Genomic DNA, 27,508 nt, shown 5'->3' with positions numbered 1-27,508 from the left:
CTCGCCAAATGGCAACCGGAGGGAGTCGCGCGCATTCCAAGGCGGGCTGAGGACGCCCAGCAACGACGACGTCATGCCCAGAACGCCAGATCTGAGCTGGGGCGGCGAGTGTGCGAGTGGGATTGGACCAGCTGGCTCGCGGGCAGCTGAGAGCGCCTTCGCTCCCGTCATGCGGCCTCTGGCGAGCGCGCGCACTGATCACGCCCATTGCGCTCTTGTCGGACGGCGTAGGAGCAAAGAGGCCGCTGAGGGCGCGCGCGGGAGTTGAGTTTGGTGAAGGCGGCGTAGCTCGCGATAGGGTGCTCCCGGAGGAGGCTGATTCGACCGCTGCCCGCGCAAGGCTAACGGCGGCGCGCGATAGCAGATCGCGGGCTGCTGCGCTGTGACTACACACACCCACCGCACACCACGCTCCCCTCCGGACTCACTACCGCCGATCGCCTGTGCATACTAAGCATTTCTCCGCCTGCAGCATCCTTTCTCCGGGACACCAACCACCATGGCGGCACCCTCCGCTTTTCGCGCTCTCGAGGCTCTGCCGCGTCTCTCCTGGACGGCGAGCGCCATCCGCCCCTCAGCGGCCTTTGCCCAGCATGGCATCTACGCCAAACACCAAACCCCCCAGAACCGCACCACAGCCACCTCAGCCATAGCCCGCCAACGCTGGACCGCCCGCCGCACACCTCACCACAATGCCGCTTCCCGCGCCTTCTCCTCCACCCCGGCCCTGGCCAAGGACCACCACTTCGACACCCTGAAGTTCGTCCAACGCCTGCAGGCCGAGGGCTTCAGCGAAGCGCAGTCCGAGGCCATGATGAAGGTGCTCTCGGATGTGATCGAGGAGTCCATCCAAAACCTCACCCGCACGATGGTGCTGCGCGAGGACCAGGAGAAGGCGACCTATACGCAGAAGGTCGACTTCGCCAAGCTGCGGTCTGAGCTGCTGAGCGCTGACAGCAACGAGTCGAGCCTCACGCGCGCGTCGCACGAGAGGCTGACGAATGACCTTGCGAAGCTCAACTCGAAGCTCAGGGATGAGGTGCAGCGGACACAGTCGAGCGTGCGGTTGGATCTCAATCTGGAGAAGGGCAGGATTCGCGAGGAGGCGAATAGCCAGGATTTGAAGATCAAGGAGACGGAGACGAGGATTGAGCAGGAGACGGCGGCGCTGAGGGAGAGGTTGGAGGCGGTTAAGTTCAGCACGCTGCAGTGGTTGATGGGTGTGTGTACTGGTACCGCGGCGATTATTCTTGGTGTGTGGAGGTTGTTGATGTGATGAGGATGGGAAAGAGTATACAAGGTTTGTTCCAGGATGGCGACACCAGCACATTTCATTTGTGTCTATGCAGCATTTTACCAGGCAGGGAGGAGTCAATTGAACCACGGAAGGCATCTACGGCAGCACGGTATGCGAGCGTCGGCATACGGAAATAATGCTTCTCGATGGTGGCTCCCATTTGTAAGATCCACGAGAATGACAGCACCACCGCACCGCCTAGTTATTTGCGTTTTTGTATCACTGCGTGGATCACACATTTCTACGATCACTAGCCTGTATCTCAATGGTATGGCCTATTTTTGGTGGTCCTGCAAGTTACGGCAGTGGCACTACAGTGCAGAGATGCTCACACGCTAGCTCTGTGTCTTCTGCACCTTAAACCATCTTCTTTTTCGACACCTTCTCATCAGTGACCAGCTCCATTGCCACTATGCTCCATGGACTATAAAGCCGTGAATACGCGCGTCTGTGCACGGCGGGCCTGCAGATCTGCTTCGGCTCCGCGAATATGTCGAAGACAACCCTCGGAGTAAAGCATAATAAGGTACTTTGATTTGTACGCACGCACTATCTGCGATCCTGATGCTGTGTATCCGCCCTATCAAGGTGTCACGACAGAGTCAACAAAAGCTGCCAAGACGGATTGACGGTACGCAGAGCCTCTCACCAAGGTGTTCGCAGCAGTGGATACTGCCCCACCGTGTTCTCCCGCAGCAAGACCTGACCCTTGACTGTGGCTGGCCGTGTCCCTCTTCAGTCCAGCCCCTTACCGTTCCACGATAGCCCTGGCGCAGGGCTGAACTGTATACTACTCTCTGCTCGACCTGAGCCGCCTTCTCAACCTCGGACGCTCTCATGGCAGATTTCGCAGTATCTGCACCGCACCTCCCAACCCATCCATGTGGATTCGAAGTGGGACCGCATCAGCGAAGGCGTGCGCGGCTCGGCCGATAGGGCTGGTCCTCTGTTGATCAATGGCAGAAACTCGGGAACTCTGTCCCACGACGTCAGAGCTTGGTTGCCAGCGACTGAAGTATAAATCTAGCGGAGTGAGATTGTGTTCAATGGGTAAATACTTGATAAACGTAACAAGGTGAAGCTTTTGCGCCAGTCTAGCCAAGATGCCTGGGTTCCTCGACAAATTGGAGAAGGGCTTCGATGCCGTGAAGGACAAGCTTCTTCACGAAGATGACGAGAGACAGCAACAACAGGGCGCCTATGGATCTGGCTCTACCAACAACGGACCTCACAATAATGGAGGCTACGACAACAGCTCCAGCGGTTACAACCAAGGCTACGGCCAACAACCTCAACGCGACCAGCAAAACGTAAACGGCCCCTTCTCCGTTCCCTTCAACAACACCACCATCCCCGCCGAGTGCAAAAGCTGCCACGCGAACAGCAAACCACTCATGCTCTGGACGCACGGCGCCGGCGGCGGCCTGCACGACGACGCCACGCAGGGCTTCGCCAACGGCTTCGCCGAGCTCGCGCCCATCGTCGTGCACGAGGCGCAGTCCAACCTCGAGCACCGCGTCGCCTGCTACCGCGCCGTCGCCGACCACGAGCGCTACGCCACCTACCTCGGCGGCCGCAGCATGGGCTCGCGCACGGCGGCGACGGTCGCCACGAGCCATCCGGAGACGAAGGCGGTTGTGCTCGTCAGCTATCCGCTGCTGAACAATGGCGAGGAGAGGTCGCAGATTATGCTGGATTTGCCGGAGCATTTGGACGTGCTGTTTATTCTGGGGTCGAAGGATCCGATGAATCCGTGCAGGCAGTTTGAGGAGGTACGGAAGAGGATGAAGGCGAGGAGTTGGGTTTGTATTGTACATGGTGCGGCGCACATGATGGATATGGTGCACGATCATGCGACGAAGGATATGAGGAGGCAAACGGGCAGGGTTGCGGCGGAGTGGCTGACGAACAGGGATCCGAGCAGGAGGTTCATGACGATTAGGATGAAGGAGGGCAAGGCGGTTCCTGGGCCTTGGGAGGAGAATGATCGGCCTGAGTGGTAGAGTGGTCGTTGGTTCTGAAAGTCTGTTGCGACAGGCAGATAGATATAATATAGACGATAGAAACGCAGGCATTGCATCTCCAGACACCAAGGATGGTCCAGAGTAAAACATTCATACCGTCAACTTGAGGGTGCACCTCAACGAAATGACAACTGTGGTACCGTTCGCCGGGCATAATGTTGATAGCGCTTCGGCGCAACTGGGTTGGAGCTGTGTGCCTGTAGCTTTCTTTCTTCCGGTCTCATGACTCCTGCACTGTGCAAACATGACCGCCAAAGCACTCCGGGTATCCCGTTCAACTCCTGGGCGCCTACGCTTGATCAAGGCAATCTTACAAAGTGTCCTCCTCCGCCTTTCGTGCGTCAATGATCTTCTGAGCCACAACCCTCCTCTCTTCCTTCAGCGAGACGAAAATCTGTTCCAGCTGATCAGCTGACATCCTCACCCATATCACCGCATATTGTACTCACCCAGAACCAAATCATAAGCTCCATGAAACCCCAGGAGAAGACGAAGCTGTTGCACAAGAAGCGGCCCGCTCCCTGCGTCTCTCCAAGCATCCCATCCTCTTTGAACAGATATGAATAAGCGGTTATGGCGAACAGCACTGCGAGACGGACGGGCACATTGGCGAGCCAGTACTCGAGGGCGGGCAAGTCGTCGAGGGACGCGGCGGTAAGGTCGGACAGCCCGAAGAAAGCCAGCAGGACAGCGATGAAGGCGCTGGCTTCGCTGGATTTGTCCATGGTAGTTATATGCGGCTGTATCATCACACACATTGTTAGATCAATATGCCTTTTGCCTTAAAGCTTGGTAGTACTTTGCTTACCAGGCGCATCGACTCGCCGAGCATGAAGACGGCATTCTGATCGACGATCTTGCGCGGATTGGCGAGGAAGAACCACGCAGCAGTCAGGTGGAAAAGAGAGATGGAACGAATGATCGTGTAGGGTGATACGGCGCCCATTTTGTCTTGTGAGGTAAGGGTGGTTTCTATTTAGGAGTGTGTTGGTTGGTCGTTGGACTTTCTAGCCAGTGGACCCTGAGGCCAAACGCATTGCTGCTCTGGTGTCTGGGAAGGTGGCAGCTGGTCGGCCTCGGCGTTTGCGGTGACCACATCGGATCTTCCATCTCGCGTGCTTGATAAGCCAATGCACTCTTGACAGGCAGGAAAATACTCTTCCAAAGCATCATGTGAGTATTGAGGATCTCATCAGAAGGTCACTGGATTAAAGTATACATATACATACGCACAGCATCATGGGAGAAAAAGACAGCGCCGAATGGGTGCGACCTATGGATAGACAAGCCGGAAGCCATAAGAAGAATGTTTCGTCTCTGCTCGGCCTGCTTCTGATATTCGCTGCGGCAATCACCTATGGCTCTTACTTCTACGGAATCCCTGGGTCTGTGCCATCGCTTTCTTCTCAGGCCAAGACAATCCTAGAAGAGAATCCACTGATCGACGGCCACAATGACCTGCTCATCTTGATACGGGCTTTCTACGACGACAAGATCAATGGAAAGAACTTCACGCAGCGTTTCGAGGAGGGCGGACTAGCTGGCCATGTTGATGTGCCGCGTCTCAAGCACGGGAAGCAGGGAGGCGCTTTCTGGAGCGCTTTCGTACCGTGTCCGGCAGATGGCTTCGACTTCTCGGACAAGAACTACGCCGCCCCTGTCAAGACGACGCTGGAGCAGATTGATCTCTTCCAGCGCCTGTCCGAGAAGTACCCGAAGTACTTCACCCTGGCGAGGAGCGCGAAGGAAGCCGAAAGCGCTTTCGCACATGGCAAGCTCATCTCACCACTGGCGATCGAAGGCCTCCACCAGATCGGCAATTCGCTGGCTACTTTACGCCTCTACCACTCCTTGGGTGTCCGCTATTCCACTCTGACCTGGAACTGCCATAACAAATATGCCGATGCTGCCGTCGTCTCCATTGACGGCCACTCTGTCGCATCCAAACCCTACCACGGCGGCGTGAGCAAGGCCGGCCAGCAGCTGATCCTCGAAATGAACCGCTTGGGCATGCTTGTTGATCTCAGCCACGTCAGTGTCGACACCATGCGCGACGTACTCGGTGGTAGTCCCGAGAAAGGCTGGAAAGGCAGCATCGCGCCACCGATCTTCAGTCACTCGAGCGCGAAAGCTATCTGCCCGCACCCTCGCAACGTGCCCGACGATATTCTGCAGTTGGTCAAAAAGCGCAACGGGCTGGTGATGGTGAACTTCTCGCCAGATTTCATCAGTTGCAAGGACAACGGAGCGGAGAGTGGCATTCCGGAGTATGTTGAGGAGGACAGTACGCTTGAACAGGTCGTCAAGCATATTTTGCACATTGGAGAGCTGATCGGATACGATCATGTTGGTATCGGGACTGACTACGATGGAATTGAGGATACCCCCAGAGGTCTGGAGGATGTGTCCAAGTTCCCGAATTTGGTCACTGCACTTTTGGAAGCTGGGGTGAATGCCGAAGACGCTGCAAAGATTGTCGGCAGAAACTTATTGCGAGTCTGGCATGACGCGGATAAAGTGGCAGCAAGACTACAGAAGGAGATGGCCCCGATCGAAGAGGACCTTGGTGATATTCAGTGGGATAGATTGTTTTGATGAGGAGAAAATAGCCTACTGGTATATACAATTGCCCATGTACAGCACAACTTGTTCTATCGGTATCGGACTGTCCACTGAGAGAGACAAATCGTACTCGAAAGCGCTACCGTCTGGCCTGTGCTGTTCCTTTCCAGCCTGCGACCCAAAGGCAAGCAGCAAACCACGACATCGCTCTCTATCAACTCTACTCGCCGCTAAGAAGTATTTAAAGAGCGTACAGTCAGATTCTGAGGGTCAGGAAGATCCTCCATGTCCCCCACAATTCCGATCTCCGCCCTTGTCCTCGCCAATTCCGACTCGAGGGCCTGTATCTTCGCATCTTTCTCCCTGCCCAACTGCGTCTGCGCTATGAGGGTTTCATTGAGGTTCCTGTTACGTCGCTGCTGCTCTGTAAGGCGATTGTTGGCTTCTTGTAGGTTGGCTCTCGCGATGCCAACCTGCTGGTCGCAGTCTCCCTGAGCGCGAGCAATGTTGCTCTTACAACGTCCTTCGACGTGCGTGACGTACGCCTCGAACTCCCTGAGATTATCTTCCACAACTTCTACTTGCTCACGCCATTTCTCGGCCTCGGCTTTCGACGTTTCGAGACGGACTTTGTCGGCGTGTCCATCGGCGCTCACTTCACGCAGATCCGTACCAGCTTGTTTTAACTCAGCTTCGAGGCGGATGATTTTCTGTGCCAACTCGTCGATGTTCTTTTGCTTCGCTTTGAGAGCGGAAGAGTGCTCTGGCTTGAGCTCGTTGACCTGCTCAAGACAGTCACGCACAATTTGTTTGCGCTCCTCCTTCAATTTCAGCTCCGCCGCCTTCTGGTCACTCGTCATGTCTCTGAGCTCCTTGCTCGTCGTCTTTTCAATGTCTTTACGCTTTGTCTCAGCATCGTCGCGCTCTTTCGTGAGCTTTCTGATCTTCGTCTCGAGCTTGCCCTTCATATCTCCGTATTTCTCATCAGAATCCTCGATGGCTTCCTTGTAACTCTCTTTTAACTTCGCGATCTTGGTATCGCGCTGGTCCTTGAGCTCCTGAGACTGAACTTCGTACTTCTGTTGCAGCGCACTTTTAGTCCTCTCAGCTTTCAACTTGGCTGCTTTCAGGACTCGGTCCGCTTCAGCTTTCGCCTGTCGTAGCTCGTCCCTTCTCTGCTTCTTCAGCTGCGAGACCTCTGCGTCATGCTTGGCCTTCAATACCTTGTTTGCATTGATCTTGCAAATTTTGCAAGCCTTTCCGAAGTCTTTGTTGGCTCTTGCAAGATCTCTGACCACTTGAAGATTTTGTTCTTCGTCGTCTTCGTCTTCGCTGGCATGTTCAGCATCTTCGTCATCGATAGCATCTTCGTTCTCACTCTGCTCAGACTCCTCCTTGTCTTCGTCAGACCTTTTGAACGTGCTTGCTCTCTTCCTTCCAGTAATCTTTGCGGTCTTATTGATCGCAGTGCTTTGCTTTGCAGTTGGACGCTTGGGGCATGGTGTTTCCGGCTCATCTCCTGTGTCCGCTGTCTTACCACGACTCGAAGCCTTCTCTGTCGAGGCTGCATTGCTATTAATTGATATCTTACGCTTGGGAACTGGGCTCGCCTCTTCATCATCCATCTCTGCCTCCTTGGCCTGTTTCGAACGCTTTTGCATCGGTCCCGAGCTGCTTGCGTTCGACGCCTTGCGCTTGAGCTCTGGAGTTACTTTTTTGACCGAGAGGATGGTCGGCTCGTCGCTATCCTCCTCGACGGCATTTGCTGGAGCAGGAGTAACAGCAGCAATGTCTTCAGGTGCCTTTTCAGGTGCTGAGCCGGTGTTCTCGGGTTGAGGCGTCGAGTTCGAGGTATGGCGTTTGGCTTTGAGCGCTGGTGAAGTAACAGCTTGAGCGGTTCGAAATCTCTCAATGACTAGCTTGGGCTCCTGAGACTCGAGATCGATCGCTGGAGGCGCAGAACCCGCGCGTTTGGTGTATGCTCCCGATATTTGGCAATTTGCTGACATATTGAGTTCGTCCTTGGGTCTGGGATCGACGGGCATTGAGGAACAGGGAGCAGCTTGCGGCTTTCCTAGTTCGTTGATATGATCTTGGTCATATTGATGGTTGTCATAGTGATGAAGGACTTCTTCGTACTGGTGGCGAGTACCTTTGTGGCCATGATCGTTTTCATGATCTTTGAATCCGGGTTCAGCAAGAATGGTCGGATCAGCACTGTCCTCTGCTCCGTTCTTCATTGCACCAACGCTGGTGGTAGCGTTGTCTGTGTGTGCTTCATCCTTCAAGTCTGCCAGCCGGTCTACAAACGAACCCATCGTCGCTGGAGTCGGGGAGTCTGCCAGTTGGTGTGCTGCAGATAATTAGTAAGATGAATGAATAATAATTTAAAGTAGTCGTCTTCAATGCCAACGTTAGTTGAGATACGTGATGATCGTGTCGAGAGACGTGGTCGAGGAGGTTGATGTTGGTTGCAAGTCTCCTGGCGGCAAATGAAGTTATAAGTAAGGCTTGCGATATCGCGCGTGCCAGCCGCATAGCATGTGACGAGTTAAGTGGCATGTGAAGGTGACGGGGGTAGGTATGACGGTCTCTGGTGTTGCAGGATGTAGCCTTCAGCACTGTGCGAGTAGGCTGGCTGCGTTTGCTCTTTGAAATACACAACGCGGTCGATGGTGTTCGACGTTCGCGCGAGCACAATGGCGCGGGCGGTTGAGACGGCTAGCAGCTCAACGATGGTCATGAATAGCGAGGACCAGTCAACTCAGTGTGATTGTGGGCTATGGCTATCGAAAACCAAGCATCTGAAGGCTGACGATCATTGTTCCCCACCAATCCCGTACTATGCAATCCTTTTCGTACAAACATTCGCTCACTTTCGTGCAACAAATACTGTCTTTCGTGCAAAAACCATTTCACTTCTTCCCACACACCCGAACAATCAGTAGTCCAAGGACAGGCCATCCAACAGCGAACAGAGGGTCCAAGGGTGCTGCGATCGGACCTAAGCTGTCGCCTGAGCGTCCAGATTTCACCATCACGCCGCATAGAAGTAGCCAATGAGGTTGCGCTGGTTCTGAGGTGTTACCATTTGCGACGATGATGAGGAGGGTTGTCGTATGTTGTGGGTGTCGTGAGTGTTGTGAGTGTTGTGTTGTTGTGTCACGAAGACGGATTTTCGCTCTTATAGTTGACGCGCCAGGTCATCAGTAGAGGCAGGCATGACCGCTCCATCCTACCCAAAGCAGAGCGGAGCCCCACGTTTGCTCCCCGGATAATCGCGTTCACTTCCACCGTTTGTCCGGAAGCTTGTGGCGTGCCAGCTAGCAGGTTCTCCGGATCGATCTGATCTCTGGATGGTTCGATGGGAAGTGGCGGCAGCATTTCTCCTGCCAGATTCCGAGATCAACATGTAGGTGTCGCAACATGTAGGTGTCGAAGATGCCTCTTCGCACAAGATAAGGCGTTGCCATCGCCTATGAATTGTGCCAATTTGATTTTGGGCGGAAAGCCTCGGACAAGTAGAATGCCAGAGACTTCCCAATCAGCGGTAGATGAGCCGATTCTCCCCTCGGAGCACTCGGCATAAATCGAAGGCGGGCAGCTGCCTTGCTGTAAACAGTCAGGGTTGCACCATTGGCGGCGGTCACCTTTCCATTCGATTATGCATCCTAAGTCTCGTCGCGGGTTGAATCCGTAAATAGATCCTATCATAAGTCTCCCACAAGATGCAACCTGAACTTCTTGTTCGCTCGGTCGGGCGCCCTCTGCTCAAACATGCTCCCTAAAATCTCGAACTCAAGCGGTCTCTTCGCCTCGTCCTCCAGTGGCACCTGAAACCGGAACACAGTATGCTCTTTCGGACATGTTTTGACCACGTTCTCTTTCGTCACGAGCTCAAACGTAAATTTCGTATCCTTGACCACGATCCCCATCAACCCCACCCTGCTCGAACATCTGCTTCGCACAACCTCCATTAAGGCACCATGATAGTCGGCAGAGGCAAGGAACGGGCCGGCATCTTGCGCATCCACATGCGTTCGCTTACCGTCCGCCAGACCCAGAACCTCGCGCATGTACCCACACCACATCTTGTGCAGCGGCTCGTAGATCGCATATTTCTGCTGCTCTTTCGGGATCTCGTAGACGTTCAAAGCCCGCTTTTGCTTTGCGGAGAGAGGTTTCGCTTTCTTCGACTTCTGCTGTGCTCTTTGCTTCTTCATGCGCTCGTACTGGCGCTTCGCTCGCGCATTTTGCGCCGGGTCTGGAGAAGTCGGGCGGAGGAGTAGAGGTCGTTGCTTCACGCGCTCACGGAAGATCGTATCGGCAGTCTCGGGTGAGTGCGCTCGCTGAAGCAGCGACTCTGCAATGTGTTCTTTCGGCTGCGTAGCCATGCTGGCGAGGCTATAATTGTAACATCTCGAATTGTGGTTACTGAAGCTTGAAAGAGCCCGGTCGAGAATGACATGTGAAGTCGCGGGCCGGAAGTCAAGCTCGGAGCCCTCCGTCCAGTCATTGATTGGGCGGTTCGACCTCACAGGACCTGCTTTCATCGAACCACTCGTTGCGTGCAGCAATGCATATATAAATCAAATAATTCCACTGCTAATCAACAGACCTTTGGTTCAGTTACAAGAGAAATACATCACGACCATTCTCAATAGCAACATCACATGAACCGCATCCGACCCCTCCTACAACCAGCCCGCCTCGCCACCCTCCAGCTCATTCCTAAACGGACCATGTCCTCCAAGCACATCTTCGCCCCAGGCGGAACCAATGACTCCCTGCAAGCGCAGCAATACACCAAAGGCTCGCTCGACGCCTCGCAGCTCGACGCCAGCCCCTTCACGCAATTCGACACCTGGTTCAAGCACGCCACGGAGGAGAAAGTGCACCAGCCCGAGACCGTCACGCTCTCGACAGCCGAGCTGCCGTCGGGCCGCGTGAGCGCGCGCATGGTCTATCTGAAGGAAATGGACGACAAGGGTTTTGTCATCTATAGCAATTGGGGCACGTCGCGCAAAGCGAAGGACGTGGAATCGAACCCTCACGCGGCGCTGACGTTCTGGTGGCATGAGCTCGAGAGGCAGGTGAGAGTCGAGGGGCCGTGTGAGAGGCTTACGTCGGAGGAGTCGCAGGTGTATTACGACACGCGCATTCGGGGGTCGAGGCTCGGCGCTTGGGCGTCGCGGCAGAGCAAGGTGCTGAAGGATCGGGAGGAGCTGGAGGGCCAGGTGAAGGAGGTGGAGCAGAAGTTTGAGGGGCAGGAGAAGATCCCTGTCCCTGAGTTCTGGGGTGGGCTGAGGGTGAAGCCGGAGATGATTGAGTTCTGGCAGGGCAGGGAGAGCAGGCTTCACGATCGATTTAGGTACACCAAGGAGCAGGATGGAAGCTGGAAGATTGATAGGTTGAGCCCGTAGGTCGACACTGCAGCGCTGAAAGGATTTGATTCCCATCTAAGGCATCGAGGCTTTGCTAAAAGAAGGCATGGAGGACTCGGCAGATGAAGTCTTTCCTACAGTCTCTCTTGCCCCTATCCCTCGCGCCGCATGCTGACAGCAGCTGAGTTGGTCTATCGTGTTCCTTTTTGTAGCAAGTGCCGGAGCTTTGGATCTCGCTCACATGACTTATCCCACTCTTCCCGACGGCGCGGCCGTATATTGAATTGCGATTCCAACGTAGCCTCTAGCAGGCTGGCTTGCTCCGAGGCACCCTGGAGACGAAGCAAGAAAATGGCTCTTCCAAGCATGCGCGCATGAAATTTCCTGGATCGGCGCTTAAGCCTGTTCATTGCACTTCTGTTCACTTTCTCCGTCGACCATGCGAAAGCTGGCCACGGGTCCGGTGAGGTCGGATGGAACAGCTTCAGCCACGCCATAGACGCGGATGCGTCCTCGGGTAGCTCAATAAGGTCATGCGCTGCAACTAACCAGTCAAACAGCTCTTCGTTACACGGAGAGCAGCTCGCTGTCCTCAGTGCCTTCCCGAGCTGGGATTTGGCACCATGCAATATCCGGTCCCACGTGGCGTTGTTTAAGATAGTACGGAAGCACTCGATCGCACTGTCAGCATTGGGAGAGAGCTGTAAGTGTGCTTGGATCACTGCGGTGAAAAGCTCATGTCTTCTTTGGTAGGAGCGACCGATATTGTCTTTTCGAGTCGCGGCGTCATGAAAGTCAACGGCCTGCCATCTTCTCCCTTCCGCCAATAAGAAGTCGATCATCGACTTTGAATTCCCTTCCGCCACGAGGAGCCAAGAGAGATCTCGCAGGAGCTGGACCGATGGGACGTGAGTCTGATCGTTAGAATCACATTGTTTCAGCCAGTCCAGAGCTTGTACGCCTACACGCTCCTCGCCAGGTTCCATCTGCCAACCTGCGGCATTGTGTTGTGACAGAACAATCGCTCGACGCGTCACTGCAAGCAAGTCTGCCACTTCTTTAGCAGAAGCGCCCTTACTCACGACCGATGAGTATCGAGCGCAACCTCTAGCCCTGGAAGGAAAGTTTTGAGACGGTGCTGGTCGAGAGCCGTCATGACTGACAGCTGGAAACCTATGATGCAAAATCTGAGCTGCTGCCGAGAGCGTTCGTTTTCGTGCGAGCGGCGTAACGACGACCCGTAACATGGCCAGAAAGGAACTTAGAGCTGAAACAAACAGGACTCCCTTCAGGCACGGCGTATTGATAAAGCCAGAGCGAGGCTGACCGGTGTACTCGCTTATGCACTGCAGCCTATTCTGTGTAACACCCCTCTCTCGGCAATGCAGCATTCTGCCCGGGGGTGTCATGGGGTCATTTGCATCGCTTGTCGTGCTTTCAATGGACATGCCTTTTCAGGCCAAATGCTTCGATGTCGCAATTTCCTTATGAGGTTGAGCCGCGCGTCGTGGCTGTCGTTCATGCTGCAACCCGTGATCTCCTGAAGCTAGACAATTTGCGCCTCACTTCATCCGTTCTTGTGCTTGATACGACTCGCCTTATTGATGGAAATGGTGCGGCAAGGATGCGCAGGTTCTCCAATTCTGAGTCCGTCGCAAGTTTCTGCATGATCTTCGGGCGTTGCGACCAGAACTCTCTGAAAGTTCCTGCTGACCTCGGACGCAAGGATATCTGCTTCTAGATTATTTCCTATGAGCCGGAACATGTAAGACGCTCGCATGGCCATTTTACCCAATCGATTGCGGCCTTTCAAAGAAAGCGACTCGGTGGGAATTTGGCCTGGGTTGGCGAACATTGCGTAGCAGGCCCATGGGTCTTGTCTTCCAGGATAGAACGGATCACTCATCTTGACTTCGAAGGGAATGCTGATGTAAACGAGGCGCTTCTTCTCCAGATACCGAGTGTATAGTTCTTCGTTACATGGGCGAGCGGATTCGTCCCTCAGATAGGCTTCGATTTTCCTGATTGCGGGTAAAAAGCCGACAGTGTGATCTTCAAGAGACCGGGACCTCTCTACGGTCATGAGGAACATTTCGATGGCACCCTCGGGGTCGTTGTCGAGTTCGAGAATCCGACTTGCGAATGCAGAAAGCAAATGATATATGCGATGTTCTACAAGAGGAGGAGCATGTGGACCCCCTGTGTCTTGGTAACGAGCGTGCAGCGCTGTTATCTCTTCGTCAATCCAGGTCCATGCTAGGTCTTGCCTGCCCTCTAAGTGCAGAGCTCTAGACAAGGCCAGAACCAGAACTTTGTTTTGGGGTTTCGTGAACCTCAAATGCATATTGCAAAGTAGCCAAGCCAATACAGAGCAACCTGGTTGGGCCTCCATTGCCAAGTTGCGCTTCCTTTCCACGAGCTTCCGTTCCCTGCCTTGGGGTTTTACTTCCGCCAACAGCAATAATGCTTGATCAATGGAAGCTGTCCCTCGCTCAGCCTCTGCGTCAAACCGTTTCCGGGCTTTGACGAGCCTGTAAGCTTTGGCCGCGGCAGATGACCTGAGCCTGCATTGAACCAGCGGGACGAAACTGCAATTGGGAGTAGTTGTAGGATTGAAGTTCCCGCCCTGGAGTGCGACTGCTGGCCTGGCAATGCAACGAAGGTTGCGAGACATCTGGGCGCTTATGGTACCGGTCGCTGCTGCAGACGCACTCGAGACGCGCAAAGGACGACTGACATTGCCAGGAGCAGAAATCCGCAACATGTTGTGTTGGATGCGTGGAGTCACGCCGAGTTTATCATGTTGGTATGGGGTTGGTTGAAGATTCACGGGGCGAGCGGCGTTTTGCCAGCCGCCTACTTTTGCAATGCCCTGGTCTGGGCGCAGGCTCGCTTAACTTCCGGGTCCTGCGTACAGGCCGGGCCTGCCTTTACGACAAAAACAATAATGATAATTTCCTTGGATGTAAACGGCAACCTCTAGATGTGATTAGGGCAAATGTCTGTCTCTCTTACACGCTGCTGTACTCCATGCCCGAGTTCCATCTCGATTGGTTGATCATGGTGCGACAGATCAGTACCTCTCTTTATCTGAAAGAAAGATTAGTCAATCCAGACTGGACTGCGAATCGAATCAATGTTTCATGAAATAATCGGACTTTTAGTCTGTAGCGAGACAAGCTGATGTACACCGGGACCGTCGCGCCATGTACTGTGCGATTCCACCGCAGCCGACCGAGAACCCAATGCCAGCAATTCCGTTTTCCCATTGCTGCCGATCAGAAAAGTTTCCTGTCATATCAACGCCCGCGCTCAAAGCCCCGCATTGAGCCACAGTAAAACCCAAACGCCCGCCTGTCTTAAAGACTCGTTGCCTGATCGCCGGAACGCCAGCCGCCACGCCTACTTCTGCCCGCCGTCCTCGGGCGCCGCGGCCTTGATGGTCTCGTTCGGGTAGATGCTGCCGCTGCCGCTACCACTCTTCTCGAACAGCACCTCGTCGCCTTTGCCGCCCATCTCCATGAACTCCTGCGGATCCCTGGCGGCGTCCGGGTCGGGCTCAACGGTCATCTCGACACGACCGGTGACGGTCTTGCTGTTGTCGCCGTTCTTGCTGGCTTTCTCGCCCGGTCCACGCTGAAGGCGGAACTGCGGGCCGGCCTGCTTGTCGAAGACCTTGACGGGCGGCTTGTCCGGCTGGGTGGTGATGACCTTCTCGATCTTGACGTCGTTGATGGAAGAGAGCAGGGTGCGCTCGCGCTGCGGCTTGCGGCGCGTGAAGTCGAGGCCCGCGAGCGCGCCGGTCAGGCCATCGGTGCTATCGGTGACGCTGATATTGGACTGCGTGACCCAGGGGTGCTGGAGACATTCTTCGACCGTGATGCGCTTCTCGACGTCGACGGTCAGCATGCGGTCGATGAGGTCGAGGGCGGGGTCGTCGACTGAGTCCCAGTAGGGTGAGGGGTAATCGAAACGGCCCATTTTGATCTGCTGGCTGAGGGTGTAGGGGTTCTCGGGTGAGTAGAGCTCGTCGGAGAAGGGAGGGAAGCCGCAGAGGCAGATGTAGAGGACGACACCGAGACTCCAGATGTCGACGGCACGGGTGTATCGGCGGCGATTTGACTGTTCGAGGATTTCGGGGGCAACGTATGAGGGTGTCCCGCAGAGGGTTGTGGTGAAAGACTCTTCGCCGATGATCTTGGCCAGACCGAAGTCGGCAAGCTTGACGTTCAGCTCTTTGTCGATGACAAGGATGTTTTCGGGCTTGATGTCGCGATGCACGATATTGCGCTCATGCTGGAGATAGTCAGTATCATAGAATGTTAAGTCGACTCGAGACGATCATGACTTACCAGATACTTGATGCCCTGGAAGAGCTGGACAAAGACCTTCCGCGTCTCGCTTTCCGTCAGCTTCTGCTTCATGACAATCCAGTTGAACAGCTCTCCTTCAGGCGCCAACTCCAAAACGAGGTAAACACCGTCAGGCTCATCGAAGGTGTCCTTAAGACACAGCATGTTCGGATGGCTGACGCCCATGAGCACCGCAATTTCTTGCTGCAAGCCTTCTACCTTGCTCCTCTCTCCGGGCCCGCTTCTCTTCTCGAATTTCTTCACCGCGTAACGAATGCCGGAAGACTTCTCAGTGGCAAGATACACGGTAGCGAAGTGACCTTTGCCAAGCTGGCCTTGCACTTCGTACTGCTTGTGAAAGGCAGTGCCATCGCGACTTCGAGGGTAGCGAAAAATAAAGCGCGCCTTGTCAAGAATCGAAACCTCGTCTCCGTCGTGCAGCTCTCGCCGCTTGTTGCGCCCAATGAAGGCATTGTTCACGTATGTCCCGTTCCCACTCAAGTCCTCAACCATAGCCAGCGCGTTGCCGTCCTTGTTCTCCGCGAATAACAGGCAATGTCTATTGCTCACTGTAGCGATGTTTATGATGCGATCGCATTCCGGGTGACGTCCGATCAAGTACCCGCCGGAAGGAACGCCGGAGCTCGCTTTCTTGTTCTCGTATTCGTTTTCTTCGTTCAGATACGTCGATTTAGAAACTTCCTTCTGTCCGTATGGCCTGCCTATGCCCTTACCTGGTATTGGGCACGCCGCCCGCTTGCGCAGAACAAGGGCATCCGATACGCCATCGATTGGTATAAGGTATCCCCAAACGCCTTCTCCTTCTTCGTCTTCGACTTCGTACGAGTATGGTGGTGGTGCAAGGAGTTGAGAAAAAGGTTGCGTGTCTGAAGGCGGGGAAGAGAGACCGCTAGCTCGTAACGATGAAGGAGGCGGGCTCGTGGCAGGAGTTGTGCGTGAGTCGGACTTCCTCTCTACCGCTGGTTTAGCGGCCGGCGAAGAAGGCGCGTGGGCTCCTTCCGTGGTGTCCGTGGAGCCTTTGGTTACTGGCGAGGGCAGAGCGCCGTTGCGCTTCACTTTCGCATCGTCCTGCTGCGGTTGCGGTTCTGGCTGACGGTTCTCCTCTTCCTGTGGCGCATTGCGCGCTGATCTGCGTGGTTTCTTGACGTCTGTATCATCGTCGATCGAGACCTGGCATGGGTATCAGTTGAGCGGTCCTAAAACGGTACATCGCGAAGTACGGACCCTTGAGCGCTTGAGCGCACTCTTGTCGCTCCGAGGCGGCATCTTCGCTTGATATCTTCGGCGTGCCGCAAAGTTGTAGGCTTGACCGTGCTGCGCTGCGAGCGAAAGTGTAGTCTTGGTCCGAACGAGGGTGTGCGAAGAGGCAGTGGTGAGGTGAAGTGTCGAAGGGCGAGCCTTCACCGGTGCTGTACCCCGAGTTCGCGCGTGGTCGATGCGCGATCCCAAAAGCTGGGGACGGGCGAAATGTCAATCGGCAGATCAGTCAGCCATTTTTAGACGAACATCCTGCACTTTCACTTGACACACCCAGCGAACTGTTCGTTGATTGGCCAACAGATTCAGTGACTGCGAAATTCTGTTTCATGCCAAATACGAAAATCCAAGACCTTGTCGTAGCAACATCCATACTAGTAGTAGCATCGCTCTTGAGGTTAGGTGTGGAGCTTCGGCATCTCTGAGCAAACGACTGTGACTTTGGCTTCCAAGTCTCTTTGCGCCTACAGAGCTGAAAAGAACGACATCCGGTGCATCCCGGCACGCACCCAACCATGCCGTTCTCGCACCATTCGCACTCGGGCCAATTCTGCGGCCATGCAGCCAACACGCTCGAAGAAGTGGTGCAATCCGCCCTCTCAAAGGGCATGTCAACCTTCTGCCTAACGGAGCACATGCCGCGCGAGGCAGCGGACTTCTACCCCGAGGAGGTCGACCACCACGACGAAGCCAGTCTCGCAAAACTCTACGATGATTTCTACGTGGAAGCGCGGCGGCTGCAGAAAGCTTACGCGTCGCAGATCCAGCTCTTCGTTGGGTTCGAAGGCGAATGGATCAGGCCTGGGTCGTTGAAACTCTGCCAGACGATCTTGGAGAAGCATGATGTCGACATGTTCGTTGGAAGCGTGCACCATGTTCACACTGTGCCTATCGACTTTGACACGCCGATGTATCACAAAGCGCGGAGTCTTAGCAATGGAACGGATGAGGGAATTTTCGCGGATTACTTCGAGTCACAATATGAGATGCTGCAGGCGTTGAAGCCGCCTGTCGTGGCGCATTTTGATCTGATCAGACTCAAAAGCGATGACCCGGAACGAAGCTTCAAGACATGGCCTCAAGTCTGGGACAAAATTGAGCGAAATCTGAAATACATCGCCGCATACGGCGGCGTGTTGGAGCTCAATTCGAGCAGCTTGCGGAAAGGCATGACTGAGCCGTATCCGCAGGTCGAGATTTGCAAGGTGAGTATTTCTCGCACGCTCAGATATTTACACGTCCGGAAGGTGCTGACCCTGAACCAGAGATTCATCGAACTGAACGGCCGTTTTACGCTATCTGACGACAGCCATGGCGTGGATCAGGTGGGACTGAATTTCTCGCGCGTTTTGGAATCGATCAAGAAGGCTGGCATCGAGGAGCTGGTGTGCCTGGCGCCGGCCGGATCGCCGAATTCAGTGGCCGCGGACGAGCGGTTCCCTCATGTCATCTGGGCGACAATTTCTCTGAAGGAATTAGAAGCTCACAGATTCTGGAAGCGCTGAGAGCCAACGGCGGGATTTTCTTAAACATCTCACCATGATCGACCATAGAAAACGGTGAGAGATTTTTTGAATCGGCAATCGCTGTGGTATGAGCGACTTCTTCCTCGAGCGCACGGAACATCGACCAAAAACCATAGAGCCATTTTGATCGCGGCATGTGACACTGTATTGGGGAGCCCGAATCAATTGAGCGCCAAAGAGCCAAGTCGTCGAATTGGAGAGCGCCGAATCGCGCAGGGATGGCGTTTCATCGAACGTCACACGCGCGAATCGTCGACGAAAAGAGGGTTATACATCGTTATATATCTGCGAAGACAATATCGAGAACACCTCATGCCAATTAGCCATGGCCATGATACAAGACGCCTATGCTGAGACATCCAGAAGTGACGACATCAGGCACCGGTTCACGCGACGGCAGACGGCCGTTGATGGCGCGGGACATCTGCAGCGATGTGCCTGCGCCTGTGCCTGCGCCTGTGCCTGAGCCGTGTTCGCATGAGGCCCGCCCGTTCCGCTACCAGACGCCACAGCAGCATCAGAGCCTCTTCACGCGCCAGAGTGGGCCCCCAAGCCACGAGGGCGGCGGTGGTTGGCCACGCGCCCGAGGGCCCGACGGCCATGACATCGCCGCGCCCGTCTGCGCAGCCTCGCCGTGGAAATAATCACGCAGCCTAAGCGAGCGGATGAAAACACCTCACGCACCGCTGCACCCAAAACACCCCTGCGCCCGGGCGAGCACACCGTATTATTCCCCTACTTAAAATCAACTTCACTTCACTGCTCGCCTCCCGCTGCCACTGCCACTCCCATCCGCCCCAGCGTTTTGTCCCGCACCGCAGCGTGAGTTGCCCGTTTCCCCCAACATTCGGGAGCGGCTGCCGAGGCCAAAACGCCAAACCTGGCCCGGCGTCAGCAGCCTAGCCCACCACCTGCCCGAAATCCTTTTCACCACTGCACTCCCTGCACTGCACCAGCACGCTCCCATCCACACGCCTCGCTAACGTCGCCAGGACAGCAAACTGGCTCCTTCTACACCGTAGACCCGCCTTTGGTCCTCTCAAAGGCTCCCTTCGCACCACGGCCCCGTCGGCCAGCGACCGAGTAATCAGCCAAATTGCATCCATTCGCAAGAACAAGGACACTCTCAACAGCAAGCCTCCCCCTTTTGGATTCGCCTCAGGATCTTGAACGCGTGCTTTTCGAGTCTTCACCAGACCCGTCGCCATCTTCGCCTCCCTCTCAGCTGCCGCATAAGAGTATCTCTGGAGCTCTTCCCTTCGCCGGGGAAGACTCTGCGAGGCCTCGCCGATCGAGTCTACTTGCATTGGGCTTTACGATCTTCAAACCTCCCTAACGTCCCTACACAATCATCCGGACTATAATTTTACCCATTACCTGTACTAAGGGAATGGCACCTATCGCGATCGACATCCTCCCTGACAATGCGCCCTGGTCTGTGAAGACCAATCATTTGGACAATCCAGTCTCTAGCGACACTGGGTCGAAGAACAAGCAGGATGGCGTCAAACTAGCGAAAGAGATGATTGGTGCGGCGCTGCAGAAGCACGTACAGGCCGTGGACACCGATGACTGCGAGCCGGGAGACGAGGACGCTTTCTTCGTGGCAGACCTTGGAGATGTCTACCGCCAGCACCTGCGCTGGAAGAAGCACCTTAACCGCGTCATCCCGCACTTTGCGGTCAAATGCAACCCGGATCCCATGGTCATCCGCCTGTTGGCTGCCCTTGGGACTGGCTTCGATTGCGCCAGCAAGTCTGAGATCGAGCAGGTCTTGAATGCCGGCGTTGACCCGTCGCGCATTATCTATGCACAGCCCTGCAAGACCAAGAGCTACCTGCGTTACACCGCCAAGGAGAGGGTCAAGCAGATGACTTTCGACAACAGCGACGAGTTGTACAAGATCAAGGAGCTTTTCCCGGACGCAGAGCTCTACCTCCGTATCTTCACGGACGACTCCCAGAGTCTCTGCCGCTTGAGCCAGAAGTTTGGTGCCCACATGGACACCGCTCCGGAACTTCTGGTCCTCGCTAAGAAGCTCGACCTCAACATCGCCGGTGTTGCGTTCCACGTCGGCTCCGGTGCATCCGACCCAAGCGCCTTCCTGAAGGCCGTCACCGACGCACGCAGCATTTTCGACCAGGCCATCGCCCTCGGCTTCAACCCGCACACCCTCGATGTCGGCGGCGGCTTCGTCTCCGAGACCTTCGACGACATGGCCGGCGTCCTCTCCGCCGCCCTGGACGAACACTTCCCTCCCTCCGTCCGCATCATCGCCGAGCCCGGCCGCTACTACACGTCCTCGGCCTTCACGATCGCCTGCAACGTGATCGCGCGCCGCACGGTCGAGGACGCCGCGCTCGCCACCAAGAGCTACATGCTGTACCTCAACGACGGCGTCTACGGCAACTTCAGCAGCATCATGTTCGACCACCAGCACCCGGTCCCGCAGATCCTGTCCACCCGCCGCCGCCCGGACGGCTTCAACTACAGCACGGACTCGCTCGCGGACTCCGGCTACGCCTCCGCCGAGGAGAGCGACGGCGGCAGCGGCCCCGCCAAGACCGTCGAGTACTCCATCTGGGGCCCCACCTGCGACGGCATCGACTGCATTGCTGAGAAGTGGCTCGCCCGCGAGACCGTCGACGTCGGCGACTGGCTGTACTTCGAGGACATGGGCGCTTACACCAAGTGCTCGGCGACTCGCTTCAATGGCTTCACGGACAGGCACGAGACGAAGTATGTCTGCAGCGAGCCGGGTGCGAGCGCGCTGTTGGGGTTCGCTGCTTGAGGGGATGTTGTGTCGTCGTTGAAATATAGATTGGGAACCATCACTGGGAGGGAGAGGAGGAGGACGGTGCGTTTGACTTTTTGATTGATTGTTTGTTTGACGTCTCGCGGCTGTTTGCGGAAAAAAGTCTGTTGCATCTTTGCCTGTCGCTTCGGATTATCCTTGTGAATATTTGGCTTTCGGTAGTCGCATTAATGGCATTCATGAGCATGGACATCGTTTCTTTTCACACGACATCCTCTGGTGTCAATATCGGCGGGTCTCGTAAGCGTTGATCTTAGCTCCCTAAGATTCTCCATGTCAAGAGTCACATCGTGCTCACCGAGAGATTATCTTGGGAGACTTCCACTGCAAAATTGTCACTGTGTCATGTTTGCGCCACAACTTCATTGCTATGGCGATTTTCATAGGCCTCTTGCAGCTTCTACCAGGGGCTGGCGCAGGCTGTGCGGATATCTATTATGCGCTTTCATAATACCAATCGAAGCGCGCGTCCGCTCAGTCACCCGACGAACGGAGACTATGCCTCCCTCGCACCCTGCGCATCCGCGCTCTGCGCAGCCTCTCCTGCTCGCTAGTGCTATTGCCTTCCTCCGCCTGCGAATCGCTCAACCGCAACCGACGCAACGCCGTCGCCTGCTCGTTCCTCTCCGCAGAAGACTCCACACCCGCATCTCTATTCGCATTCCGCCGCCTCCGCTTCTGCCTTTTCGCCAACCGATGCGTCTGCGCCCCCTGCACGGTCCTGTGGTCTTCAGGCGTCGTGGCGGCCTCATTGCGCGTCGTCCGAGTACCTGCGCCGCGCACGTTAGCAGCTGCAGCCACTGCTGGCAGGCGAGCGATCAGAGGGAGCGGACCCAGCAGTCATACTTCTTGCGTCGTCGTCGGCGCCGCCGTAGGGGTCCCAGGCGTCTTCGCCGTCGTCCACGCCGTACGTGTTGTGGTAGTCGGCGTCGAAGATGGCGTGGCCGGGGCCGTCGTCGTCGCCGTCGCTGTCGCCTGGGTAGTAGGATTCGTAGGCGCCGTAGGTGCCTTCGTGGCCGCTGGGAGGGGAGGCGGAGCCGCTGGCGGCGGCGACGCCGCCGTTGGAAGAGTCGGGGGAGGAGAACTCGTGGATGGAGGCGTTGGAGTTGTCGTTGTTCTCGTTGTCTTGGCCGTCGCCTGAGGACTCTTCGTCGTCGCTCGAGGAGAGCTCGACGATTTGCGGTGGGCGGCGGTTGGGCTTGGGCCGGCGCTGGAGCTCGCGCTGAAATGTAGTAGCGGCCGGTGCATCCTCGTCTGTGTCGGACTCAGGCAGTGCAACGACGTCTCGGCGCGCTGGTCGCGGCGGCTCGTCATCGTCGTCCGAGTCGATGGTGATGGGACGTGCCGGCATTCTACGCCGGTGACGTGGCGTTTCTTCCGCTTCCTCCTCACTGTCGTCCTGCTCGTCGCCGGATTCGCTATCCGAACCTTCGGGCTCGCCCTCGTCGTCATCAACGAGGAACCCATCCATTTCGGGATCATTATCTGGATCTTCTGAATCTTCCGAATCTGATTCGCTATCAACGCTCAGCCGGCGCGGGTGATTCCTGGATTGTCTCAAAGCCGGGGCAGGAATCGGCATCGCGCCGAAAATGTTAATGTCGATGCGAGGACGTGGATGCGGGCTGTCAGGATCTGGACTCCATTCGCGGTGTGCGTCCTCCCAGTATTCGTCCTCATCCAGCCCGTCGAAATCCCCTGACCCATCGCCTGGAATGCCCTGGTCGCTGAGATCCTCGTCGTCGTCCACCTCATCGTAGCCAAACCCGTCCCCGTCTCCGACCTGAAGACCGCAGCTGTTGCACACGCCATCTTCCTCCAGCTCCCAGTGACAGTTCGGACACCTCTCGACATCATCACCGGGATCATGTAGCGGCTGCCACTGTGTGCGCTCTCCGTGCTTGAACATCCCGTTGAACAACCCCCTTCCCTCCTTGTCCTGCGCCACCTTCGCCACAGCCTCTTTGATGTACTCGTCGTGCTCTTCCACTGTCTCTCCATCGGGTAGCAGCTCGGCGCGGTATGCAAACACCCTCGTCATCTCGCGGATCAAGAACGAAGGCACAGGCTGCTGTCTGATCACGGCGCGGCAATCGGGACATGTGCGCTTCTTCTGCATCACGAGCCAGGCGTCGAGGCAGACGTAGCAGTATGTGTGGCCGCAGGCGAGGCCGTAGGGTTCGGAGAGGAAGCGCTGGCAGACCTTGCAGGTGATCAGGCCGCGCATGGAGTCCAGGTCGGGTTCGAGGCGCTTGAGCGCCTGCTCGTAGTGGCAGCTGTGCTCGCCGCCGCCTGGCGCGAGGCTTGTAGCGGACGGCATGTCGGTGAGAGGGGAGCCTGCGTCGCTGTCGTCGGAGCTGTGGTGGCGTTTCTGTCTCTTTCGTGGATTGCTTTTGGCAGTCGGCTGAACGCGGGAGAACATGGTCGAGTGTCGGGAGTCCTGGGCGAGCCGCTCGAGGACGCCGGTGTAGAAGTTGGGAGGTGCGCAGCCTGCGTGTCACGAGTTCGAAAGAATGTGCCCAACCAATACGCGCGATGGGTAAGGTGGGCTGCGGGCTTGCAGTAAGCGGCAGCCGGGCGGCCGGTGTGTGTTTGTCGTTCTCTGTCCTCGCTGGGGGTCGGAGGATCACGTGAGGTTGGAGTGAAGGTGTTGCATTCTCCTGCTTCCGCTATAAGATGAAGTAGCAGATATTGCCTGGGATGTCGCGTGTGTCGTGATCGCCCGCTCGTCAATAATTGTGCACGGTTTCCGCTCTGCAGGGAAGGCGGGCTCGCACTAGCGCGCGGCTGACCCCGCAACCCTAACTGCCTAATCCATCGACTGCGACAGACATCAATCGAGACGCGGTGACCGGCGTGTAAGTGGTCAAAGAATCTGAACAACATGGCAGACGCTCCCAAAGCCCCCGAAGAAGACTCGAATTGGAAGAAAGGCTCATCGCAATTCAGCAAGTATGCAACTCCAGCTCCATGCATTCAGATCGTTCACTAACACGGCACCAGCAAACGCTACAGCGAATACTTCGACCCCTGTCAAGACGCGGCGAACAAGAGTCTCAAATGTCTACGAAGGAACGGCGGTGATAGGGAGATGTGCCAGGACTACTTCGAGTAAGCCCGGGCCTTTTGCGACTTCATCTAGATTCGCCACACGCTGACATATTCTTGCAGGGCATACAAAGAATGCAAGAAGAACTGGGTAAGCACGATGTCATCTCCTTCAATTCTTTTGCATCTCCTGGCTAACACTTCCCAGATGGAGGAAATGAAGGAAGAGAAACGCAAGAATGCCAAGCCCTGGTTTGGGTCCTGAAGTTAGGAAATACAGGTGGCGAGGCGAGCAGAAGAAGAGTAACCTTGGGAGCGAGCGCATCAGAACAGTGCGCATGTAAGATACGAGAAGTGACTGCTCCTACGAGGGCTCTGGGAAAGTTTCGAGCTGGGAAAGCGCGCCCACGTTTCTCGAGTGCAAGTTGTACATTCAGCAGGACAATGTATTCATACTCAACCCTGACAATTAAAACATCAACAGAATCTACGCACGACCGGCATCGACGATGAAACACGTAAACGTTGCTCGCAGATCTTTACCGAAAGTATTTTCTGAATCAAAACTACTCTCCAATAGCTAGACGCAACTCTCCTTGGGAGTGCTGACTTGAGCGCTGCGGTCTTCGCACGCCACATTCGGTATAATACACACGACCACCCAGTCCGTGTCAAGGTCCTCACAGGCCTTCACGCAATAGGCCCCCACTGAAGCAAATCCGCCCATTGACCCATACCTAGCCCATCGTCAAAAGTTTACAGGGGTATCGGATCCGTCTCGGCCGTTTCACTGCCAGTGCACTTAGGCACCGGAAACCTTCTGAATGCTCGCCGGACCATTGAGCTCCAGATCGAGCTTCAGAAGCTCCGCGATTGCATCCTTTCCTCCACGCTCCTCCAGGTACCTCGTGTACTGTGAGCTCAAGCTCTTGATAAGCTCCGGCGGGAGCGTAGATTTCGAGCGGATCGCCTGATGCACAGCCCTGATGCGTTCGTGCGCCGCCGACTCCTCCGCCTCGTTCGACGGCTGCTCGATCTCGAACATCAGCCAGCTGCTCCAGAACGGCTGCGAGTCCAGGAACTGGTTCTGCGCGCTCTGGAAGAGTTTGCGGGCTCCCGCGGTGTCGTTTCGGCAGCGCCAGAGGATACGAGCCCACTCTGCCACCAGAGCGCCGCGTGTCTGAGGCGTGCAGTTTCCGTCCTCGGTGTATCTTCTCAGCACCTCCACGGCAGCGTCCACGCCGTATTGGCGCCTGTGGAGGTTTACCAGCGATCTGATTGTTTCCAGGTGGCTAGGGATGTGCATGAGGATGGCCTCGTGGATATCGTTTGCGACGTCGGGCCGACCTTGCGACTCTTCGAAGTTGGCGTACGCAAGGCGAATGGCAGGCTGCGCGATGGGGATGTAGATACAGCTCGCGCGTTCGTACGCATTGCGCACTTCTTCCTGCTTTCCCTTCTGCGCCGCCAGCCATCTCGCGTATCGGAACCAAAGCTCATCGTAGTTCGCTGCAGTGACTAAGCAGCGCTCATAGAGGAATTTGATGCGGCTGTAATCTCCTTCGGCTTCTTCAGAATCCAGATATTTACCCCAATTCGTCAGCTGTTCTTCGTCCAGCTCGGTGACGTGGTAGTAGGGACGCTTGATGCCCTGCTCATAGGTCCAGCGCTTCGTCACTTCGGCCTGGGTCTGACTGAAGATTTCCCAATGGATAGCTTCTATTTTGGTGCGGACTTCTCGTTCCACGTCCGCTGGATTGCCTGAAATCTGCTGGGCTTCGCCCTGTAGCTGAGCAAGTACTTCCGGAGCTGCGAGCTTCCCGATGGGTTGCTGCTTGCTTATAGAGTTGTAACGTTCAAAGTAGCGGGAGTACTGATGCAGAGGTAGATGGATTACTCTGCTCAGGATATCGAAGATGCGGTTCTGCTCCTCGAGTCTTTCCTCGAATTCAATGTACTTGTCCCAAAAGGGGTGTGCCAGAAAGTCTTGACCGCAGCTCTCTGCACCTCTCTCGAACAGTCTAGATCACTTAACGTTAGTCGCTAGAGGCTATGTGGCGGGAGGGGTGGGTTCTGGGGCAAAGGAAGGTGGAGGCGAACATGATGCGGAAAAGAGCACTTGTGCTCGTGGAGCAATCTTAATTGCACGCATTCAGCATGCGGATCGTGGACGTGAGATGAAGGGCAGGCTCGAGTGCAAGAAATCAAGCGTGGCGTATGAGTGCTGATGAAGCAGACGTGAGACATAATCGCAACCTGTCGCAGGGCTGGAATGCTCACCATGCGTGTCGCGACTGCGTTACACGTGCAAAATATGCCAGGATGCCTTCGGCCTTCCGTGCTGTGGTCATGGGCAATGGGGGAAGAGGGAATGCCCTTGAACTTACTCTCTGATCAGGTCGGATTCGTGGTTTGTCTCGACTTTGAAGCCACAGTAGTTCGTCCAGAGGTCGACTGAAATGCCAATGCTCGCGACGCCGCGTTCGTAGACCTGCACTTGTCAGCGCAAGTCATTTATCCATATTCCAAGCTCACTTACCATCTCAGCCGCCTCGGTTCCTGCGATCGCAAACTCCATATCGGCATATCTCTTCCAGAAACCGTAGAACAACGGGTAACGAGCGAGGAATCGGTCATATGCTTCTCGGGTGGACGCGATTGCTTGGGGGCTCGAGTTGCGGTTGAGGCCACCTTCTTGTGCTTCGGCGGCGCGAACGAGTTTTTCCCAGTGCTCGAACTCTTCGGGATCAGAAGCCTGTGCCGATATTGTTAGCTCATGCCTCTCGTGGACCGTACGTTGTTTGCGACACAATGCGCCGGCCGGCCATCAGTTGAGGCTCTTTACCACTTGGGCGCTGAGCTTTTGGAGCTCAGCGTCATCGCTGAAGCTGAAGTCGATCATCTTGTGCAGTGTTGTCTTTCCGCTTGCGTGCGACGGCGCTGTAGCAGCAACTGTCAAACTCACAACACGAATGTTGCGAAGGGCGAGGAAGAGGGCGCTGACCAAAGCAGAAGCTAAGCTTTCCAGCTGCGCGGGAGCCGGCCAGCCGGCCAACCAACCCTGGCTAGCGCGTCTCCGCACTTGCATGGGCGATCGACATGTGAATGTTGGAGGCATGAGATCACCACGACGGAACCACGACCTGTAGTGCTTACGAGTGAATGCGCGCGAGTATATATATCAATGAGAGGACTCGAAATGTAGCAATAACACGTCACTAG

The 27,508-nt window shown here is 55.7% G+C and overlaps 12 protein-coding genes across 12 annotated transcripts; 7 read left to right on the top strand and 5 right to left on the bottom strand.

Annotated features, from left to right (window-relative positions):
• Nucleotides 1-499: 499 nt before the first annotated feature.
• Nucleotides 500-1,276, top strand: WHR41_02913 (uncharacterized protein; the record flags this gene model as incomplete). The annotated part of the gene is made up of 1 exon (XM_069371519.1): nucleotides 500-1,276. One exon carries the CDS (start codon nucleotides 500-502, stop codon nucleotides 1,274-1,276), a length of 777 nt encoding a protein of 258 aa, XP_069231506.1.
• A 1,124-nt stretch (nucleotides 1,277-2,400) lies between these two features.
• Nucleotides 2,401-3,300, top strand: WHR41_02912 (uncharacterized protein; the record flags this gene model as incomplete). Its single annotated transcript, XM_069371518.1, has 1 exon — nucleotides 2,401-3,300. One exon carries the CDS (start codon nucleotides 2,401-2,403, stop codon nucleotides 3,298-3,300), a length of 900 nt encoding a protein of 299 aa, XP_069231505.1.
• Nucleotides 3,146-4,321, bottom strand: WHR41_02911 (uncharacterized protein). Its single transcript, XM_069371517.1, has 3 exons — nucleotides 4,130-4,321; nucleotides 3,771-4,061; nucleotides 3,146-3,715 (listed from the first exon to the last, which is right to left on the bottom strand). The coding sequence occupies exons 1-3, from the start codon at nucleotides 4,265-4,267 to the stop codon at nucleotides 3,632-3,634; spliced, it is 513 nt and encodes a 170-aa protein (XP_069231508.1). The 5' UTR covers nucleotides 4,268-4,321; the 3' UTR covers nucleotides 3,146-3,631.
• Nucleotides 4,322-4,560: 239 nt separating this feature from the next.
• WHR41_02910 (uncharacterized protein) lies at nucleotides 4,561-5,916 on the top strand (the record flags this gene model as incomplete). The annotated part of the gene is made up of 1 exon (XM_069371516.1): nucleotides 4,561-5,916. The coding sequence occupies one exon, from the start codon at nucleotides 4,561-4,563 to the stop codon at nucleotides 5,914-5,916; it is 1,356 nt and encodes a 451-aa protein (XP_069231507.1).
• Nucleotides 5,917-9,593: 3,677 nt separating this feature from the next.
• Nucleotides 9,594-10,277, bottom strand: WHR41_02909 (uncharacterized protein; the record flags this gene model as incomplete). The annotated part of the gene is made up of 1 exon (XM_069371515.1): nucleotides 9,594-10,277. One exon carries the CDS (start codon nucleotides 10,275-10,277, stop codon nucleotides 9,594-9,596), a length of 684 nt encoding a protein of 227 aa, XP_069231315.1.
• Nucleotides 10,278-10,556: 279 nt separating this feature from the next.
• Nucleotides 10,557-11,306, top strand: WHR41_02908 (uncharacterized protein; the record flags this gene model as incomplete). Its single annotated transcript, XM_069371514.1, has 1 exon — nucleotides 10,557-11,306. One exon carries the CDS (start codon nucleotides 10,557-10,559, stop codon nucleotides 11,304-11,306), a length of 750 nt encoding a protein of 249 aa, XP_069231316.1.
• A 3,078-nt stretch (nucleotides 11,307-14,384) lies between these two features.
• WHR41_02907 (uncharacterized protein) lies at nucleotides 14,385-17,184 on the bottom strand. Its single transcript, XM_069371513.1, has 4 exons — nucleotides 16,865-17,184; nucleotides 16,354-16,810; nucleotides 15,620-16,290; nucleotides 14,385-15,563 (listed from the first exon to the last, which is right to left on the bottom strand). Exons 1-4 carry the CDS (start codon nucleotides 16,904-16,906, stop codon nucleotides 14,670-14,672), a joined length of 2,064 nt encoding a protein of 687 aa, XP_069231319.1. The 5' UTR covers nucleotides 16,907-17,184; the 3' UTR covers nucleotides 14,385-14,669.
• A 20-nt stretch (nucleotides 17,185-17,204) lies between these two features.
• Nucleotides 17,205-18,461, top strand: WHR41_02906 (uncharacterized protein). Its single transcript, XM_069371512.1, has 2 exons — nucleotides 17,205-18,102; nucleotides 18,163-18,461. The coding sequence occupies exons 1-2, from the start codon at nucleotides 17,413-17,415 to the stop codon at nucleotides 18,400-18,402; spliced, it is 930 nt and encodes a 309-aa protein (XP_069231320.1). The 5' UTR covers nucleotides 17,205-17,412; the 3' UTR covers nucleotides 18,403-18,461.
• Nucleotides 18,462-19,813: 1,352 nt separating this feature from the next.
• Nucleotides 19,814-21,214, top strand: WHR41_02905 (uncharacterized protein; the record flags this gene model as incomplete). The annotated part of the gene is made up of 1 exon (XM_069371511.1): nucleotides 19,814-21,214. One exon carries the CDS (start codon nucleotides 19,814-19,816, stop codon nucleotides 21,212-21,214), a length of 1,401 nt encoding a protein of 466 aa, XP_069231317.1.
• Nucleotides 21,215-22,022: 808 nt separating this feature from the next.
• Nucleotides 22,023-23,660, bottom strand: WHR41_02904 (uncharacterized protein; the record flags this gene model as incomplete). Its single annotated transcript, XM_069371510.1, has 1 exon — nucleotides 22,023-23,660. The coding sequence occupies one exon, from the start codon at nucleotides 23,658-23,660 to the stop codon at nucleotides 22,023-22,025; it is 1,638 nt and encodes a 545-aa protein (XP_069231318.1).
• A 418-nt stretch (nucleotides 23,661-24,078) lies between these two features.
• WHR41_02903 (uncharacterized protein) lies at nucleotides 24,079-24,780 on the top strand. The gene is made up of 4 exons (XM_069371509.1): nucleotides 24,079-24,190; nucleotides 24,242-24,349; nucleotides 24,410-24,437; nucleotides 24,495-24,780. Exons 1-4 carry the CDS (start codon nucleotides 24,123-24,125, stop codon nucleotides 24,549-24,551), a joined length of 261 nt encoding a protein of 86 aa, XP_069231323.1. The 5' UTR covers nucleotides 24,079-24,122; the 3' UTR covers nucleotides 24,552-24,780.
• Nucleotides 24,701-27,431, bottom strand: WHR41_02902 (uncharacterized protein). Its single transcript, XM_069371508.1, has 4 exons — nucleotides 27,132-27,431; nucleotides 26,826-27,041; nucleotides 26,674-26,777; nucleotides 24,701-26,307 (listed from the first exon to the last, which is right to left on the bottom strand). The coding sequence occupies exons 1-4, from the start codon at nucleotides 27,402-27,404 to the stop codon at nucleotides 25,089-25,091; spliced, it is 1,812 nt and encodes a 603-aa protein (XP_069231324.1). The 5' UTR covers nucleotides 27,405-27,431; the 3' UTR covers nucleotides 24,701-25,088.
• Nucleotides 27,432-27,508: the final 77 nt, after the last annotated feature.

Source organism: Cladosporium halotolerans, assembly GCF_011745625.1.
Source record: "Cladosporium halotolerans strain TM138-S3 chromosome Unknown Sca7, whole genome shotgun sequence".
NCBI classification, from domain to species: domain Eukaryota; kingdom Fungi; phylum Ascomycota; class Dothideomycetes; order Cladosporiales; family Cladosporiaceae; genus Cladosporium; species Cladosporium halotolerans.
This window is presented reverse-complemented; position numbering and strand designations above follow the sequence as displayed.

Excerpts from the sequence above, each read along its gene's own strand:
- WHR41_02911 (XM_069371517.1), bottom strand. The coding sequence starts at position 4,267 with ATGGGCGCCGTATCACCCTACACGATCATTCGTTCCATCTCTCTTTTC. Across the intron at positions 4,062-4,129 it reads TCGGCGAGTCGATGCGCCTG|CCGCATATAACTACCATGGA; the intron begins GTAAGCAAAGTA and ends GTGATGATACAG. Across the intron at positions 3,716-3,770 it reads AGCTTATGATTTGGTTCTGG|ATTTTCGTCTCGCTGAAGGA; the intron begins GTGAGTACAATA and ends CAGCTGGAACAG.
- WHR41_02907 (XM_069371513.1), bottom strand. The coding sequence starts at position 16,906 with ATGCCGCCTCGGAGCGACAAGAGTGCGCTCAAGCGCTCAAGG. Across the intron at positions 16,811-16,864 it reads GTGCGCTCAAGCGCTCAAGG|GTCTCGATCGACGATGATAC; the intron begins GTCCGTACTTCG and ends TACCCATGCCAG. Across the intron at positions 15,564-15,619 it reads TCCAGGGCATCAAGTATCTG|CATGAGCGCAATATCGTGCA; the intron begins GTAAGTCATGAT and ends GACTATCTCCAG.
- WHR41_02906 (XM_069371512.1), top strand. The coding sequence starts at position 17,413 with ATGCCGTTCTCGCACCATTCGCACTCGGGCCAATTCTGCGGCCATGCA. Across the intron at positions 18,103-18,162 it reads CGCAGGTCGAGATTTGCAAG|AGATTCATCGAACTGAACGG; the intron begins GTGAGTATTTCT and ends ACCCTGAACCAG.
- WHR41_02903 (XM_069371509.1), top strand. The coding sequence starts at position 24,123 with ATGGCAGACGCTCCCAAAGCCCCCGAAGAAGACTCGAATTGGAAGAAA. Across the intron at positions 24,191-24,241 it reads GGCTCATCGCAATTCAGCAA|CAAACGCTACAGCGAATACT; the intron begins GTATGCAACTCC and ends ACACGGCACCAG. Across the intron at positions 24,438-24,494 it reads AAGAATGCAAGAAGAACTGG|ATGGAGGAAATGAAGGAAGA; the intron begins GTAAGCACGATG and ends AACACTTCCCAG.
- WHR41_02902 (XM_069371508.1), bottom strand. The coding sequence starts at position 27,404 with ATGCCTCCAACATTCACATGTCGATCGCCCATGCAAGTGCGGAGACGC. Across the intron at positions 27,042-27,131 it reads AAAAGCTCAGCGCCCAAGTG|GCTTCTGATCCCGAAGAGTT; the intron begins GTAAAGAGCCTC and ends ATATCGGCACAG. Across the intron at positions 26,778-26,825 it reads GAACCGAGGCGGCTGAGATG|GTCTACGAACGCGGCGTCGC; the intron begins GTAAGTGAGCTT and ends TGACAAGTGCAG.